The sequence below is a fragment of the Panthera onca genome, chromosome C2 (genome assembly GCF_046562875.1).
Source record: "Panthera onca isolate mPanOnc1 chromosome C2, mPanOnc1 haplotype 2, whole genome shotgun sequence".
Lineage (NCBI taxonomy): Eukaryota > Metazoa > Chordata > Mammalia > Carnivora > Felidae > Panthera > Panthera onca.
The window spans coordinates 48082236-48096830 of NC_138347.1; the positions used below are offsets into that span (position 1 = coordinate 48082236).

The 14595-nt window shown below is 35.1% G+C and overlaps 1 protein-coding gene across 2 annotated transcripts in view; it reads left to right on the forward strand.

The window, feature by feature from the left end:
- TBC1D23 (TBC1 domain family member 23) overlaps nt 1–14595 on the forward strand; it is a 58233-nt gene that overhangs the window by 29965 nt on the left and 13673 nt on the right. For both annotated transcript variants that reach the window (XM_060640838.3, XM_060640837.3), the window contains exons 6-13: nt 1566–1690; nt 1784–1830; nt 2656–2759; nt 4369–4491; nt 6014–6106; nt 9641–9811; nt 12053–12095; nt 13799–13908. In XM_060640838.3, the coding sequence (XP_060496821.1) occupies nt 1566–1690; nt 1784–1830; nt 2656–2759; nt 4369–4491; nt 6014–6106; nt 9641–9811; nt 12053–12095; nt 13799–13908 (816 nt within the window). The remainder of the gene's footprint in view (nt 1–1565; nt 1691–1783; nt 1831–2655; nt 2760–4368; nt 4492–6013; nt 6107–9640; nt 9812–12052; nt 12096–13798; nt 13909–14595) is intronic.

The following is a 14595-nucleotide window of genomic DNA, read 5'->3' on the forward strand; positions in this document are numbered from 1 at the left end:
GAATTAGTCCTCAGTTCTGGTAGTAGATTTTACCAAGTACTAAAACAACTGGTTTCTCTTCAGTCAATGCCACAACTAGTTCTTGCTATTAGTATCATGTCTATGGAATGGAGTCTTTTTTTTTTTTTTTTTTTTTTTTTTTTTAATCATGAGATGAAACCATTAAAGCTAATTCTTAAACCTTGAGGGACCTACAACTGTGAGCAATGCAATGATAGCTGTAGTTTGGCTATGTGACTTTAATGATGGCCATATATTGCATGTATGCATATATTGCAGTTCTATTTGTATTTACATCTTTGGGATTTGTAATAGTAACCTTTTTTTCTTTCAAAGTTTACTTATTTTTGAGAGAGAGAATGGGGAAGGGGCCCGTGGGGGGGGTGGACAGAGGATCTGAAGCAGGCTCTGTGCTGACAGCAGAGACCCCGATGGGGGACTTGAACTCACAAACTGCAAGACCATAACCTGAACCAAAGTCGGACACTTAACCGACTGACTGAGCCACCTAAGTGCCCCTGGTATTTGTAATAGTAATCTTATTTGTAATAGTAATTTTTAAAACAACAAAAAAACATTAGTAACATTTTATACTTAAAAGCTTTGTGGTGAAGTGTAATGGCAGTTAGCTTGGGCTGTGGAATCTCAGGTCATTTTTCTAGTGTAAATACTGCCACTCACTATCTCTTTGAGCTTGGGAAGGTTGTTTAACACCAGTTTATTTCCTCACATGTAAAATGGGGAGAAAAATGTCAACGTTGAAGGACTGTTGTGAGACTATTTTAAATAAGAGATAATAAAGGATATGTGACAGTAGTTTAGTACTGGCACAAAATATGCACCAATGTATATGTTCCCATTAGCCATTAAAAATGTTTTCAATTTAAACCCTTAAATGGAATTGTTTCTGTAGCTAATGAAAATTGAATAAACATATCACTGAGTTTATGCAGTTTAAAACACAGGCTCTAGAGAAACTTATTAAACAGCTCTTTTATTTAAGAGAGAAGACCACAGAGCTCCTGAAACACAGGGATATAAATGTCTCATGTATTTCAGATGATGGACATGTAAGCTTTGGCAGCAAGTCACCTTGCTTGTCATTGAAAGTTGACTCTGTGTTCTTAACTAACCATGTTTGATCCTTACAGTTACCTTGTAGGTGAAGAACCATAATAATTATGCTGGGTACCCTTATAGTGGTAGTTATGCCAGTTATTATGTTATGGCATATATGTATTAGTGACTTTAGATACTCTAGGTTAATTATCTCTCCACAACAATGGTAGAAGAAAGGTAGCAGTATTCTCCCCACCCCCCGCTTTTTAAGTAGAAATGGGAGTTTTAGAGGTTAAGTAATATGCCCTAAGTCACACAGCTAGTAAGTGGTGTCATTATGCCTTGAATCTACATATTCTGCCTTTGCATTACATACATTAAAATTAAGCTACACATTAAGTATCAGGTGCAGATAGTTGGATATAATGTTACACATTTGTTTTCATACTTTTAAAAGAACAGGTCATTTCCAGTGGTTTATGTCTCATTTCATTTCCTGATTACAGCTCGGAAGCCTTTTTGCATGTTACTGTTCCATTGAAGTCACTCAGGCAATATGGGATGGATATCTACAACAAGCAGATCCATTTTTTATTTATTTCTTAATGTTAATAATCCTTGTTAATGCAAAGTAAGTATCAAGTTGCTTAGATTTTTTTTGCCTTTCTAGTCTCAGGATGTTCTGTTAATATTTAACTCAAATTCATTTGTTTCTCTTTTACAGAGAAGTTATTTTAGCACAGGAGTCTGATAGCAAAGAAGAAGTTATCCGTAAGTAACTTACTGTAGAGAAAATATTTCTCGTCACTTAATTTTCTAAAACTCAGTTTTCTCATCTGTATATTTCAGAGATTAGTCTACAGAACTCTGAGGTTTCATTCAACTCATATACACTCTGTAGGTACAGACCTTAAGGCCTATTTTCCCTTGATTTTGCCGTCCTCATTCATTTCTTCCATGTTTTTTTCAGTCTTTCAGTTCCTTTTCATATACTGTTTCTTACGTTTCATTGTTCATACCAGATGCCCTCCTCTTTCTCCCCTCTTCCTTCTTAATTTACCTTTGAATACTCAGATTTCATAATTACTTTCATTGTGGAAATTTGGTACTTTTTTTGGGTTTTCGCCATTCTAGCCCCCACACAGATTTAGTTATTACTTCCTCTTTGTACTGCCACTTTGTATTATTTGTATTATAATGTTTATCTCACAACATTATAGTGGTTAATTTTCACATTTCTCACACAAGACAGAATTCCTTAAGTCAGGAATTATTTCTTAGTCACTTTTTGTTTCCAGGGGCCCTGGCACTTAACATGTGTTTGTTAAATAAATCACAGTGCTGCAATCAAGGCTAATGAATATGATTTGATTGCCTGAAACGATCTTTCACTAACAACAGAATTGCATTAATAGTCTCAGCTCCTTTGGGAAACTCCACTGCTCCTCAAGCAGTTTTAAAGGCTTCACTATTGACATTCCATTTATGTAGTTTTTATTATGTTGAAGATATTCTAGCTTTGCTACATAAATAATGTTCATGATTGTATTTTCCACAATTTTTAAAAATGTTCTCATATCTGTAATTGTTTTTCAGAGTTCTTAGAAAATACTCCATTCAGTTTGAATCTAGAAGATATAGAAGACCTTTTCTCTCTGGCTCAGTATTATTGCAGTAAAACACCAGCTTCATTTAGGAAGGTATAAGACAAATTACCAGCTTCAGTATTTCACATTTTGTACATTGTTTTATTGTTCATGTTGTGTCCACTTCAGTTAAAATACTCTAGATTGTCATTCTTTTTTTTTTTTTTTTTTTAATACTTATTTTGAGAGAGAGAGAGAGCATGCATGAGCAGGGAAGGGCAGAGAGAGAGAGGGAGAGAGAGAATCCCAAGCTGGCTCTGTTCTGTCAGTGTGGAGCCCTAGGTGGGGCTTGATCTCATGAACCTTGAAATCATGACCTGAGCCGAAATCAAGAGTTGGGCACTTAACTGACTAGGCCACCTAGGTGCCCCTCTTTTCTGTCATCTATGTTGCAGTTTTATGTGATTTTTCACTATAAATACTTGCCCCAGTGGAGGGACAGATTGAAAAGAGAGCATACACATATGCTAAGAACCATTTCACCTCACTCTGATTATTAATTATTTCTGATCATGAGAAAATGGAGAGATTTCTTACGCTAGTGCTTTCTTGACTTTAAATATTACAGAAATCTGATGGAGGATGTATAATTATGTCTCCTTTATCTGGAGTTCAGCTTTGCACAGTTTTAATGATGCAGAGTTGTGACCAAAAGGTCCTTTAGTCACATAGAGACTTAGAACCTTTCTCAGGCCAGACAAATGCTTTCAAATGAAAGGACACCAGATTAGAAACACGAGTGGTGTGAGTCCTAGAAAGTAAAACTCCAAGAAGCAAAAGCTAATAGTGGGGGAGGCACAGAATTACCATTTATAAAATAAGCAGATTTGTCTATGACCTCAGGTGCCCATGAGAGCAGTATTGTCTTTTATTTATTTGTTTTTAGGCATTCTATAATAATAATTGCTAGTTGGTGGTCATGTCGCTGAAATAGCAAGATGAGGTTAAATTATGTTCAGTATAATATGTGTCAAAAGGCAGAAAAGAAAAATCTTTTAAGAACATTTCCCCTGAAACTAATTAATTAAAAAAGAGATTTGTTTCTAGGGACTAATTTCAGCTATTTTAATAATTGCCTTATGTAGACCACCTCAGCTGCTAACAAAGTGGGACAACTCAGATGATGGCGTAGTGGTTTAGGATGCTGGATGAAAAAGAAGTTTTACTCTTTTCAGTCTTGTAAGAGGAACAGCTTTTATTCTTCAGACCTAGTAAATAATCTGCACTAGCAGTTGCTAATTAAACCAGGCTGTAGATCAGTATATTGCATAACTTATGCCTTATTTTTGTTTTTATTATGTTAAAATATGAAAAGTTGTGAGTAACCATTTAAAAATTTAATATTTTTAGATAGTTTATAGGTGATATTAAATAGTTTAATAGTATATAGGTGATATTATAGGAAACAACTATGTAGAATGTTTTAGTTTTTCATCGCCTTTTATTTTGTATGAACTCTGACAAGGACTTTTTCTGTATAGCCTTTTTGTAGCCATTAGCCTATAAGATTTGAGATGATACAATATTAAATTTTAAAAATCACATGACTCAAGGGTGTTATATAATTATTTTCTTTTCATCATGGTTGATTAAGAATATTTTTTGAAAGAAAGATTGATTTTGTTTTTTCTTCATAATGTTTTAAAAATTTCTCTACAAACAGGATAATCACCATCTATTTGGTAGTAGTTTGTTGGGAATTAAGGATGACGATGCAGACCTGAGTCAGGCTCTTTGTCTGGCCATCTCGGTGTCAGAGATCCTTCAAGCAAATCAGCTTCAAGGGGTAAATAAAGAAAACCCACAGTTTGTTGGAGGAATGTCCCTTTTAAATGCAAAAACCAACATTTCCTCCCTGTTTGTTGTGAGTGATTAATGTGCTTAATCTTCTGTCCACATGTTCATTTTTTAAATTTTTTATTTGAGAGAGAGAGAGAGAGAGAGGGAGGGTGTGTGCATTACTTGGTACTAGGGGCAGAAGGAAGAGAGATTCAAGCAGGCTCCACGCTCAGCACGGAGCCCAACATGGGGCTCAATCCATGACCCTGGGATCATGACTTGAGCTGGAATCGAGTCAGACACTCAACTGACTGAGCCATCCAGGTGCTCCCACATCCTTATTTTTTTTTTTTTTTCAACGTTTGTTTATTTTTGGGACAGAGAGAGACAGAGCATGAACGGGGGAGGGACAGAGAGAGAGGGAGACACAGAATCGGAAACAGGCTCCAGGCTCTGAGCCATCAGCCCAGAGCCTGACGCGGGGCTCGAACTCACGGACCGTGAGATCGTGACCTGGCTGAAGTCGGACGCTTAACCGACTGCGCCACCCAGGCGCCCCCCACATCCTTATTTTAAAACTGCCAGCTTGTATGTGATTTTAATTGTCAATAATGAATTATTCTTGACAACTGTTTTCGTAAATTGCCAAATCTTTTGCTTTTAGCAAAGCAACAGAATATTGTATAAAGTACTTAAAAGGGTGAATTTAGCATTTATTAAATTCTGGGTGATTATACAGCTAATTGAATTACATGGTCTAATGCCATAAAGCATCTGACAAAGAATTGAGGATATACCATAATTCTCTGTCTCCTATCTTCATAAAAATCTAATGAGCCAGTTTTTTTCAATATGTTTATTACTAGTAGTGCAACAGTTAACCATGAGTATGTGTATTTGGAAGGTGGGGTGTATTTCAAAGATGGAGGAAAGAAGAACAGCCATGGAAAGACAGGTGTTTTACAATCGATCTTTTGAAAACAAACATTTCACATGTTTTTCTTATTAGAACTAGTATTAAAGACAAATGAAAACCTGTAATCCAGTTTAAAGATCCTCATGTGAACTTCCTCAGTTCAAACTGGCATTCCAGAACCTCCTCTCACCCCCAAAAGATGTTCTTCTATGAATTTAATTGTTGGCAACTTTGTAAACTTATTTGCAGAAATAGGAATTATATCCATATCTGTGTTTATAACTATATAGTTTTAAAATATACGTTTAACATACACATTAAAATTTTAAATTCCAGTATAGTTTTATAGCTCAAAATGACATTCTCCTGCTACATATTTTAAGACTTTCTAGTCAGGAACGGTATATACAAAGTGTTCAAAACAAATATAGTTATTTAAAGATCTTGAGGTTATTTTCCTGTATCTCTGCTAATTGGGTCCTCCTAATTCTGTGAGATCCATTTTTTTAATAAACCTATTCCCTCTTCTTTGCTTAATTGTAATACTATATTGTGTCAAATGTAACCCTCATGGCAAATTGCAGTATGTCTGTCACATGTTGTTTTCTCTTAGGAAGGAGTCCGGTTCTTTGTGGTGGATTGCCGTCCTGCAGAACAGTATAATGCTGGGCATTTGTCAACTGCTTTCCACTTAGATTCAGATCTGGTTAGTATAAATGCTAGTTAAAATTTTTTAGTAAAGTAAGAGAATAAATAGGTTTTTCTTCTTTAGCTCAGAAATAAATATACATGTACTAGATTGGGGACATTTTCTTTCTGCTTAAGGAGGGAGTCTCTGCCCTTATAACAAAAGTGTTCTCAGGTTTCCTTTTCACCCAGGACACTCTTTTGGTATGATGAGGGTAGATGCAAACACTGTTAGGTATGGCTTACTATTGCTTACCATTGTTATGTCAGTAAATTCTAAAGTTCTTACTGTGAATTGTCTGATGTAGCACTTAGCATAGTGCCTTGCATCTAGTAAGTACTCTATAAATATAAGCTCTTTCTATAACTGGGTAATTATTCTAGAAATTTTTACTATAAGCCTTTTTTTCCATCATGAGTACTTAAGCATAAACTAATACTTAATAAGCATAGTATGTGGCATACAGGTGCTCACTTGTTAAAATTTTTATACAAGGGTCACTTTACTTACAGGAGAAGATGAAGTAAATAATTAAATATTGTCAGGAATACTTAGAGCAGTTGGTAGAAGTAGGACTGACATCATTTAACCCATTCTGGTTATAAGAGCCTCAGAGATTAGGGAAGAAAGAAAGAGGAGTAAGCCCTTTTGCTAACTATGCAGTCTGCCTTTCATCCAGCTCATCTGAAAAAGGTGATGCTAAGGCCTGAAAAGGCATGGAGGGGAATTTAGGTGGTATTGAGAGGAAACTTAGGGAAAATAGAGGTAGAACAACTCAAAGAGTTTTGGGTGCTTTAAGGAAGGTAATCCAAGCTTGTTTGCATCCTGAAAGTGAACCTGAGCCTTTCTCATCCTTGGTTTGCCTAGGAGGGCCTAGTTTTTCTTTTATGCTTATTTAATAATTTGCTCAAGTGATTCAGGAAAACTTGATTTTTTTCTTCAGAAAACTCAAAGAATGTCTCCAGAGCTATTATCAGCTTGTTTAAGCTTCCAGACCTTTAGTATATATTTATATATTTCTTGCTTCCTTTTTCTTTTTACTTGATTTTTCAGTTAACCGTTCACTTATTTTTTCACCAAACTGTTTCTTAGAGATCTGTCCATTCAGTACATTCTTTTTTTAATATCCCCACTTTATTTATTTATTTATTTATTTATTTTTAAGTAAGCTCCAATGTGGGGCTTGAACTCATGACCCCAAGATCAAGAGTTGCATGCTCTACTGACTGAACCAGCCAATTGCTCCTAAGTGCATTCTTTTTAATGACTGTATAGTGGACCATGGTACGGGTATACCATAATTTATTGCCCAATTGATGTACATTTGGGTTATTTTCAGTTTTCTTGTAATGAACAATGCTGCAGTTAGATCCTTATACATGTTTTGTGAACTTGTACAAATACTTCTATAAAATAGACTACTAAAAGTAGAACTGTTGGTTTGAGGGTTGAGTATATAAAACATTACTAGAAATGCTTTATCACCCTTTAAAGAGACTGAACCAGCTTACACTTTATAACTAAGTGAGAATGTTTCAACATTGCATTATAGCACATTTTATTTTACAGTAATGATGGGTGAAAAACCATCATTGAGGTTAGTAATTACAAGGTGGTAATTACTAGTAATGTTGAGCGTCTTTTTGCAAGTACACTGTTTACTTTTTTTTGTTTTGTTTTTTGTTTCTACAAATTGCTTTTCTGTGGTTTGTCGGTTTTTCTCTCGGATTTTCACTGTATTTTTTTTGTTTACTTATTTTTGAGAGAGAGAGAGTGGGAGGAGCAGAGAGAGGGGGACAGAGGATCCAAAGTAGGCTCTGCACTGACAGCAGAGAGCCCAATGTGGGGCTGAAACCTGTGAACTATGAGATCATGACCCAAACCGAAGTCAGACACCTAACTGACAAGTCGCTCAGGAGCAGCGTCACTGTGCTTTTTATGTAGCCCTGTTGTAACATTGTAACAAATTTTTGAAGTTATTGGCATATCTGTTTCCTTGAAGGAAAGAAATTAACTTTTTTTGTCCTTTTAACTCTTGTACCTGGAGTAGTGCTAATAAATAAATTGGCTTCTACTATTTCTGACTGCCTTCTAAGAAGTATATCGTTTGCCATATAAGTGGAAACTAAAAAATATACCTTGTTTCAATGTATTGTTTTTAGCTATGGACCCTTTCACTCAGTGTTAAACTTTTCTTGTCATGATACCTAATGACACCATAGCTTGTTTAAGAAACAAACCAGATTTTTTCTTAGCATATTTTCTTTGCATGTTTCATCTTTCTCTGAATCTTCAACTTTTGTTCTAATGTATTATAGGTACATTTATATGCATTTATTTTCTCTTATCCCAGGGATTTTATTTACAAGAGCCTTTTTCCCTTTTTTTTTTTTCTTAATTTTATTTTTTATTTTTTAAAATTTACATCCAAATTAGTTAGCATATAGTGAAGCAATGATTTCAGGAGTAGATTCCTTAATGCCCCTTACCCATTTAGCCCATCCCGCCTCCCACAACCCCTCTAACAACCCTCAGTTTGTTCTCCATATTTATGAGTCTCTTCTGTTTTGTCCCCCTCCCTGTTTTTATATTCTTTTTGTTTCCCATCCCTTATGTTCATCTGTTTTGTCTCTTAAAGTCCTCATATGAGTGAATTCATATGATTTTTGTCTTTCTCTGACTAATTTCACTTAGCATAATTACCTCCAGTTCCATCCACATAGTTGCAGATGGCAAGATTTCATTCTTTTTGATTGCCGAGTAATACTCCATTGTGTGTATATATATATATATATATATATATATATATATATATATATATATATATATACCACATCTTTATCCATTCACCCGTCGATGGACATTTGGGCTCTTTCCATACTTTGGCTATTGTTGATGGTGCTGCTATAAACATGGGGGTGCATGTGTCCCTTTGAAACAGCACACCTGTATCCCGTGGATAAATGACTAGTAGTGACATTGCTGGGTTGTAGGGTAGTTCTATTTTTAGTTTTTTGAGGAACCTCCATACTATTTCCCAGAGTGGGGGCACCAGCTTGCATTCCCACCAGCATTGCCAAAGAGATCCCCTTTCTTCGCATCCTCGCCAACATCTGTTGTTGCCTGAGTTGTTAATGTTAGCCATTCGGACAGGTGTGAGGTGGTATCTCATTGTGGTTTTGATTTGTATTTCCCTGATGATGAGTGATGTTGAGCATTTTTTCATGTGTCGGTTGGCCATCTGGATGTCTTCTTTGGAGAAGTGTCTATTCATGTCTTTTGTCCATTTCTTCACTGGATTCTTTCTGGGTGTTGAGTTTGATAAGTTCTTTATAGATTTTGGATACTAACCCTTTATCTGATATGTCATTTGCAACTATCTTCTCCCATTCTGTCGGTTGCCTTTTAGTTTTGCTGATTGTTTCCAAGCCTTTTTTTCCTTTGTTTTCATGGTAGCTATGTAAATATTTTCTGTCTGGAAGAATATTTCAAATTTGGAAATGTATGTGAAACACAAGTTTACCACATTTTTAGTTTTTAAAAATTGTCTAGATGCTCCAGAATCCGTCTGAGTTTGCACAGTCAGTAAAATCTTTGCTGGAAGCACAGAAGCAGTCCATCGAATCCGGCTCCATTGCTGGTGGGGAGCACCTCTGTTTTATGGGCAGTGGTAGAGAGGAAGAAGACATGTACATGAACATGGTCCTGGCACACTTTTTACAGGTATGTTGACAGATTATTTCAGTTTTGCTTGGTTATTGCTATCATCTTTAGGAAGTTCTCATAGGTTAATTTGTACTGTTATCTATATTGTCAAATTTATATGAAGTTTTTCTTTACAGCTTACAGGTTTTCTGTCTTGCCACGAAAGGACTTCTTGAGATTTTTCTTACATGTTTCTATGATTTACTTTTTATGCTTAAGTGTTGAATCGTCTGGAATTTATTTTTGTGTAATAAGTGAGGTAGGAATAAAAAAAAAAAAAATTTTCCCAGATAGCTAACCAGTTGTGCTATCACTTTGAAATAGCACCTTAAAAAAAATTTTTTTAACGTTTACTTTTGAGAGAGAGACAGACAGAGACAGAGACAGAGACAGAACACAAGTGGGGGAGGGGCAGAGAGAGAGGGAGACACAGAATCTGAAGCAGGCTCCAGGCTCTGAGCTGTCAGCACAGAGCCCGACATGGGGCTCGAACTCATGAACCATGCAATCATGATCTGAGCCGAAATTGGATGCTTAACTGACTGAGCCACCCACCCAGGCGCCCCGAAATACCACCTTTTTAATTCCTCAGTGCATCAGGATCTATTTCTGGATTATTCTATTGCGTTGCTGTTTATGTCTGTTCATTCCCTAGTACTTTTTACAGTAACTGCATAATTCAGTTTAATATATTTACTTTGAAATAGAATTTATTCATTATACTTGGCCATCTTTCCTTTTTGTGTTTGAATGTTGTCTAATTTGTATCAGTGATTTTATGCAGCCTGTTCCTCTATCTTCTCTACAAAACCTCTCTCAGTGATGGCTCTTTCTTCATAAAAATAATTGTTTGTTAGGTATTCTTTGGTATTTTATACATTAAAGTCTTCATTTTATATGACCCTGACTTACGGAATTAGCAAGACCATAGGCATGGTGTTGCACTAGCTACTAAATTTGGATCCATTTCTGTTCATGTTGTACTTTACTGGGAATCTGCTTTGAGAAAGTAAGTCTAAAGGAAAGAATCCTTAAAAGACAAAACACGAGAAGGAACAAGGTATATGGGGGAAGGGTTGTAAGATAATTTTATACCTTATTAAAGGAGAGATTTTAGAAACTTACACAAAATAACAAAAATAGGGTCTCAGACTCATTTTACTTACAAATTTAATTGGCCTATTTTAAAAATGCTCTGGTATAAACTATAGATTGTGAACATTAACATATCACATGGCAAGAATTTGAAATATTGTGAACTTATTTTTTATAACTCAAGTTCTTGATGTGGTTTTAGAAAGTTTTCCCCCAACTTTTATCATGGAAATTTTCAAACAAAATCAAGAGTACATAGAGTTGAACCCTATAAACTCTTTATAAAGACATAAAACCACATTATCGTTATACTTTATTATAAAAAAACCTAACTATTGTTCAAGTTTGTCTGATTTTCCCAGGATCCAAAACAAGACATTCTGCTTGGTTGACATCCTTTAAGTCTCTTTTAATGTATAGGTTCCCTTTCCTAATTTTTTTTCCTTGCAGATATTTGTTGGAAAAACTGGTTACGTTATCTTATAGCGGGTCCCCCACATACTAGATTTTGCTAATTGCATTCACATGGTGGTGTTTATCAGGTTATGTCCCTGGTATTTCCTCTAAGTTGGTAATTAGATCTAGAGACTTGATCAGATTACTTTTTTGGGAGCGGGGGCAGACAGGAAGTCCCGGGTGGTGTGAACTTTGGTCAGGAGGTATGTACTGCCCATATCTTTCTTTTTTGTCTCTTTCTCTGTCAGTGCACTTTAGATCCATTAATTTTTATAGTAGTTTGTAAAATGGTAACATTCTATTATTTCTTATTCATAATTAGCTAGAATAATTGTTTTTATATTTCCTTTTTATAAAAGATACAACATATTTTGAAATCTTTTAAAAATCACTCTAATTATATCTAAAAATACAATTAACTGATTTTAGTTTGACTCGTTATTATATTATTGGAACTATAATACAGATAAAATCACAGTCTTGATAGTAGTCATGAAGTTGTCTCCTTCTTTCCACCAAGCGCCAGACCTTACAGTATACAAGGTAAATGTATGTATCTCTCTATACCAGAGTCCCAGATGTCAAAGAAAACAAAAAGTCCAGAAACTTAATATATAACTATATATAACATGTGTCAGTGTTTATAGGGCTATAGAGGTTTTGATTAAATTGCATTTTGGAATAATTTAAATTCTATTTTTGCTACAGAAAAACAAAGAATATGTAAGCATTGCCAGTGGAGGCTTTATGGGTAAGGATTTAATTTATTTGTTGCTTTGCTTCCATTTCTCAGAGGAAATTATATCACCAGAGCTGATTGGGAGTGACCAGATTAGTTAGTGGATAAACTCTCTCTTCAGACATTCTGTATTTTCAGAAAAGGGAAAGCCAGCAGCACATATAGATAACAGATAAACATAATAGACAATTGAAATGAGCAAATATTTAATGGAAGACTAATTCAGTAGATATGTTTAATGAGCTTGTATTTGTAAAAAGCATTTTTGTAAAGAGGCATGAAAAACTGTCCACATGATTTGTCTTTATGGAGAAGGTGCAATAGATAGGACTGGGAAATGGGTAAGAGGAATATTTTTCATACTCTTTGCTTTTTTGTTTCATCGTTATTTTGTTTTTGAAATACTTGAAAGTATTAGCTGCTAAAAAAATATTGGCTGAATAGAATAAAACAAATAAGCTGATGTTTTCAAATCTTCAGACCAATATCTGACAATCCAGGATGGTAAAATAACAGAAAATCTCTGCAAGCAAGTATTTGAGAATTTATGAAGGATTAGGTCAGGATAAAAAGATTTAAAAAGAGCCTGTCTTTTTTGCAAATTGTATTATTTAAGGGTACAAACTTGTGACTAAAAGATGAGTAAGTCCTAGAGTACTGTAAGTGTAGTGAACGTAGACAACAGTATTATCATAACCAAACTTGCAAAGAGACTAAATCTTAATTATTCCCACCATGAAGAAATGGTAATTATCTGATCTGATAGAGGTACTAACTGTTGCTGAAATGGAAATTATATTACAGTATGTAAATCAACATGTTAAACACCTTAAGTTTACATAGTGTTATAGGTCAAATATATTTCAATCAAGAAATAAAGAGCCTTTAATAATAAAATCAAATTAATATTTGTTGAGTAATAGAATTGAGTTTGAATCATGAGAGTCTCATAAGGATTAAGTTCTGACCTAATATAATCTTCTTGTTTTATAACTTAGAATTTTTACAGATTAGGATCTTTTTCCTCTTTGTCGATATCAACAAGGATTATGATGATTTCCTGTATATCATGGCCTGATAACTCACAATCTTTGGGGCTCATACCCAGAGTGATCTACAAATGGGGTTGTTTTAATAGTGTTAAGCAAGTATTGGCCTTTAGGCCCAGTATTTATTAGGAATTTTGACAGTGATACAGAACTTGGTTATTAAGCTTACTATCAAAAGTATCTGAAAAGCAGTCTTTTATGGTATAGTCTAGGTTCCAGAAGCTTTTTTCTAATTATGAATTATTTCTTTTCCAAGAATAACCTCTCTTTCCATAGCAGTTAATGCCTTCTTTATTATGGGAAAGATTAATTGATATCTCTTTATGGTAAAACAAAAGCCACCATAGGTTTTCTTTTAATTTTTTATATCATAAAAATGTTGCTGAGATTATCTCTTAATACTTCCAGAGAGGAAAGCATCAAATTTATATATAGTTATTGTCAATTAAGAAAAACTGTAGTTGTACAGAGGGCTTTAGAAGGAGAAGAAGGCGGCTTTCTGTAGCTTAGAGTCCTTCATTACTGAAGTGCAGAAAAAAATACCTGTAATTACGTCTTTGTATCCTCTTTCATTCAGCCATGACATGTTTATTATATTCTCTGGTAATGAATCTTTCCAAAGGGGGTTGATACGTGAGTTGTTTTTTTCCCCTTGTTTATTTTAAGCACTGCAACAGCACCTGGCAGATATTAATGTGGATGGACCAGAAAATGGATATGGCCATTGGATTGCTAGTACCTCAGGCTCAAGGAGCAGTATCAATTCTTCTGTTGATGTAAGTGTATGTGTAGAATGTGTCACCATATTTGGATAAATGCCCAGAAAATGTGACTAACTATTAAGCTCACTGTAACAGAAATGGAGTCAAAATATTTCAAACACATATAGTGAGGAGTCGTGTTATTGCATGGTTAATGTTATATGGAACAGGCCTGCACAGCTAAACTAGCCAGGAGTTCTGGAGGTCCACTTGCTGAATTCAAATTTCTCCCTGTCCAGCTGCAGCTCGGTGTCATCTAGTGACAGTTTTCTGCCCCAGCTTAAATATCAATGGCCCTTAAAAACAACATTCTTCTAATTTATATTGCCACCCACAATGTAGAAAGTAATTCTGTTCAAGTTTGTTTCTTCAGATTTAAAAAACAATGATTGAGGCTGTTAAAGAAACTGTCTTAAAGATGTGTTATATTGATGGATGGAACTGGAGAGTGTGATGCTAAGTGAAATAAGCCATACAGAGAAAGACAGATACCATATGGTTTCACTCTTATGTGGATCCTGAGAAACATAACAGAAACCCATGGGGGAGGGGAAGGAAAAAAAAAAAAAAAAAAAAGAGGTTAGAGTGGGAGAGAGCCAAAGCATAAGAGACTGTTAAAAACTGAGAACAAACTGAGGGTTGATGGGGGGTGGGAGGGAGGGCAGGGTGGGTGATGGGTATTGAGGAGGGCACCTTTTGGGA